This window comes from Aphanomyces astaci (assembly GCF_000520075.1).
Source record: "Aphanomyces astaci strain APO3 unplaced genomic scaffold supercont1.267, whole genome shotgun sequence".
In the NCBI taxonomy this organism is placed as follows: Eukaryota; Oomycota; class Saprolegniomycetes; order Saprolegniales; family Verrucalvaceae; genus Aphanomyces; species Aphanomyces astaci.
Window position 1 is genome coordinate 10,427 of NW_009798530.1, and position 3,175 is coordinate 13,601.

Genomic DNA, 3,175 nt, shown 5'->3' on the forward strand with positions numbered 1-3,175 from the left:
GTTACATGTAACGTTAGGTTATCAAAAAATGAACTCTCGTCACGCATTCCACGCATATACGTTAGACCGGTATAACGTTCGATACATATAAATATATATATACGGTATATATCTATATATAAATATATACATGGAGGAGTGTCTTCCTATGTACCGTGATCGCTTTAGCAGCATTAACTGTAAGGCTAAAGTTGCTTGTGCAAGTTCATCAGTATCAAGGGGTTTCGGGGTTTTCACGTTACAGTAACTAACGTTAACGTTACTAAAAACAGCGACGAAGTTAAACCGTTGGAAATGCCGTCATTATCATCAACACACAAGAACCTTCGTATTACTATTACTGTACTAATTTACTAGTTACCAAACTCAATAAGAGCTCTCAGTCAGCTAACTAACGTTATACTACGTAGTAACTGGTATGGCCACCCACCCCATGGACGAGAGCTTTCTCAGCGTGAAGTTAACGATTAACTCTCAAAGTTAGGAATATGGTACTTGCAGTACACGTCGATGTCCAACTCTTGATTAACACGATTATTACTCTTGTATCTCAAAGTACTATTAATACTTACTACTCACTGTTCACTCGTTCAGGTTACACTCATAGGCACATACTTCTAGCTACAATTGTATTGCTACATGTCATCACGCCTACCTAACCTGCATGAGTTAGTCGTCGCCAACCAAGTCGTCCAACATAGTCCCAACTGCAGCATCCAACATAAAGGACTGCCGTGTATTATTCAATAGCGAGTCTTTTACTTCATCATATGCCCTCTACCAAACAACCAGTCTTGCAACGTTGTCATCCTTGAAAGCGACGAGTTTATTCGTCGTCTTCTTCGTCAGCACCGCCGTTGGCGGCGGCGGCGCGTTGCGCGGCGCGCTTGCGGGCGACACGGCCCTATTCACACACAGAACCAACATAAGCAACAAGGAATGAATCTACCAAATATCTGTGGTGGACGTACGGGGCGGCCTTGGCCATAAGGCGACGTGACGGAGAAGTCAATGTGCTTTTCCGAATCCAGGCGGACCATGAAGGAAGGCACGTCGACCAATTGGCGGCCGACACGGATGTGGCGTTGCTTGATCAAGGTACGCGCATGGTGGATGCTCTTGGCAAGACCTTGCTTGAACACCTTGGTTTGGAGACGGCGTTCCAACAACTTTTGGGTGTTCATTTGCAACACGAAATCCAATTCGTTTTCGTCGTCCGCCAACAGACCGTATCGCTTCAAGCGGCGAATGAGGGCAGGGCCTTCGAACAAGCGCTTGGGGTCCTTCGGGTCCAACGTCAAAAGCTGACGCGCGGCCTTGCGGAGCTTGGCCAACGTGTACTGGACACGCCAGATTTCGCGCTTGCAGCGAAGACCGTACTCGCCCAAGAGCTTCATCTCTTGGTCGAGACGTTCCTTTTCGAACGCGCGCGACGGCGTGCGGTAGGTCTTACGGTAGTTTCGGTGACGACTGATCTTCGGCATCTTGGAGGATGTTTTTCAAGGGACAATGAAAATGAGCTTCCGACCCCCAAAGCTGCCAATACACGAGAACCAGCCAAACAAACACGCCAAAAATGAGTCGATTTTTAGCCAATCAGAACGTCTCCCCCACACCAGCCAACCAACACGACGCCCGTTCATTGGTGGAATTGAAACCTCTTGGAATCGATTCCGGGAATATCAAGTTCAAAGAGGTTTTCACTCCCAGTAGTACTGGTACCATGATGATGGATGGCCGCTCCAACGACGAGATGATGGCGAGTGCCGCAAAGTACAACAGTAGATGATGATGCTGACGGCAGGGACGCTAAGAATCGAGACTGCAGGGGTGCTAAGAATCGAGATGGCAGGGAGGAACGCACAACGCTCAAGTTGTGCCGGCTTGCAGATGGAGCACCACACAGGAACGTACAACGTTATGGACGAAAGGTGAGTTCCGCAGCGTACATGCAGCACATGTCACGGCGGCAACATGTTAGGACAGTGTTGAAAAGACGCAAGGAACTGATCAGTTGTTGTCGATGTACGCAGGCACCAGGATAGGTATTCCCGATCTAACTACTTGTGGTACTTGTCGTACAGCTTTTGGTGCTTGTCTTGTTCCTTGGCGAGTTTCTTGAGCAGGCTCTTGGCCACGGGTTCGCCGGACGCGAGCGCCGTGGGGAGACCTTGGTCGTTGAACGCGACGTACTCGGGGGACGCCTTGAAGAGGTCCTTCGGGTGGGTTTGGGCGCGTTGTCGTTCGTCCGCGATCTTCTGGAGCTCGTCCGCGGCGCGCTGGGCCTTGGCGGCGTCCTTGGCCGCCTTCTCGTCCTCCTTGGCTTTGATTTCCGCGAGCAGGACGTCCTTGTCGGCGAGTTTCCACACGGCCTTGCCGCCAGATTTGTCTTCGAGGCGGACGCCGGCGTGGGGGAGCTTGGCGTCGCGGACGTTGTCGCAGAGCGCCATGAGTGTCTGCTTGACATGTTCGAGCGACGTCGCGTCGGCATCAAACAGCACGGCGCGGACTTGATCGCGAAAGTCGGAAAAGATGTCGAGTACCGGCGCGAGGATCGCTTCTTGACCACCGCCGCCCGCCGCGCCTTCGAGCGGAAACCCAATGTCCCCACCACCACCTCCTCCATTCGGGATGAGCCCAAAGATGCGCAGAATGCGCGTGATGTAGTCGGCCGCGGATCGGATGGCCAGCGACACGGGCGACGGGGACGATGCCACGTATCGATTCACATCTTTGGCGAGTTCTTGGAGCAGCCGAAGGGCGAGGGGGGTATCGAGATCGTCGGCGAGGGCTTGGTGGACTCTGTCCTTGGCATGGAGCACCGCTTGGCCGAGTGCTTTCTCGGCAGCCGACCACTTTTGCGACCGGTCGATCGATGTGCCACGCAATGTAGCCTTGACGTTCTGGAAGAACTTGGTGAAAAATGCATCGACGCCAACCGCTTCGTCCATCGTGTTGTCATTGTAGTCCATGGGCACGTTGTACTTGTGCAGGAGAAACAAGAAACGGAGCTGGCGCGGCGTGTGATGCTCCAGCGCCTGGTTGATCTTGACAAAGTTCTTGAGTGATTTCGACATTTTGAGGCCCTCAATGTTCAAGTGCCCCGTGTGCACAAAGTAGTTGATCCACTGGCCAAAGTTAAAGTACGCTTCCGACTGCGCAATCTCGTTGTCGT

General features: G+C 52.2%; 2 protein-coding genes across 2 annotated transcripts in view; both read right to left on the bottom strand.

The window, feature by feature from the left end:
- Positions 1-690: 690 nt before the first annotated feature.
- Positions 691-1,549, bottom strand: H257_18919 (ribosomal protein S4). The gene is made up of 2 exons (XM_009848067.1): positions 972-1,549; positions 691-904 (listed from the first exon to the last, which is right to left on the bottom strand). The coding sequence occupies exons 1-2, from the start codon at positions 1,482-1,484 to the stop codon at positions 827-829; spliced, it is 591 nt and encodes a 196-aa protein (XP_009846369.1). The 5' UTR covers positions 1,485-1,549; the 3' UTR covers positions 691-826.
- Positions 1,550-2,060: 511 nt separating this feature from the next.
- H257_18920 (cysteine-tRNA ligase) overlaps positions 2,061-3,175 on the bottom strand; it is a gene marked incomplete at both ends in the record, with an annotated part of 2,964 nt that continues 1,849 nt past the window's right edge. Inside the window, one exon of the mRNA XM_009848068.1 lies at positions 2,061-3,164. Within this exon, the coding sequence (XP_009846370.1) occupies positions 2,061-3,164 (1,104 nt within the window). The remainder of the gene's footprint in view (positions 3,165-3,175) is intronic.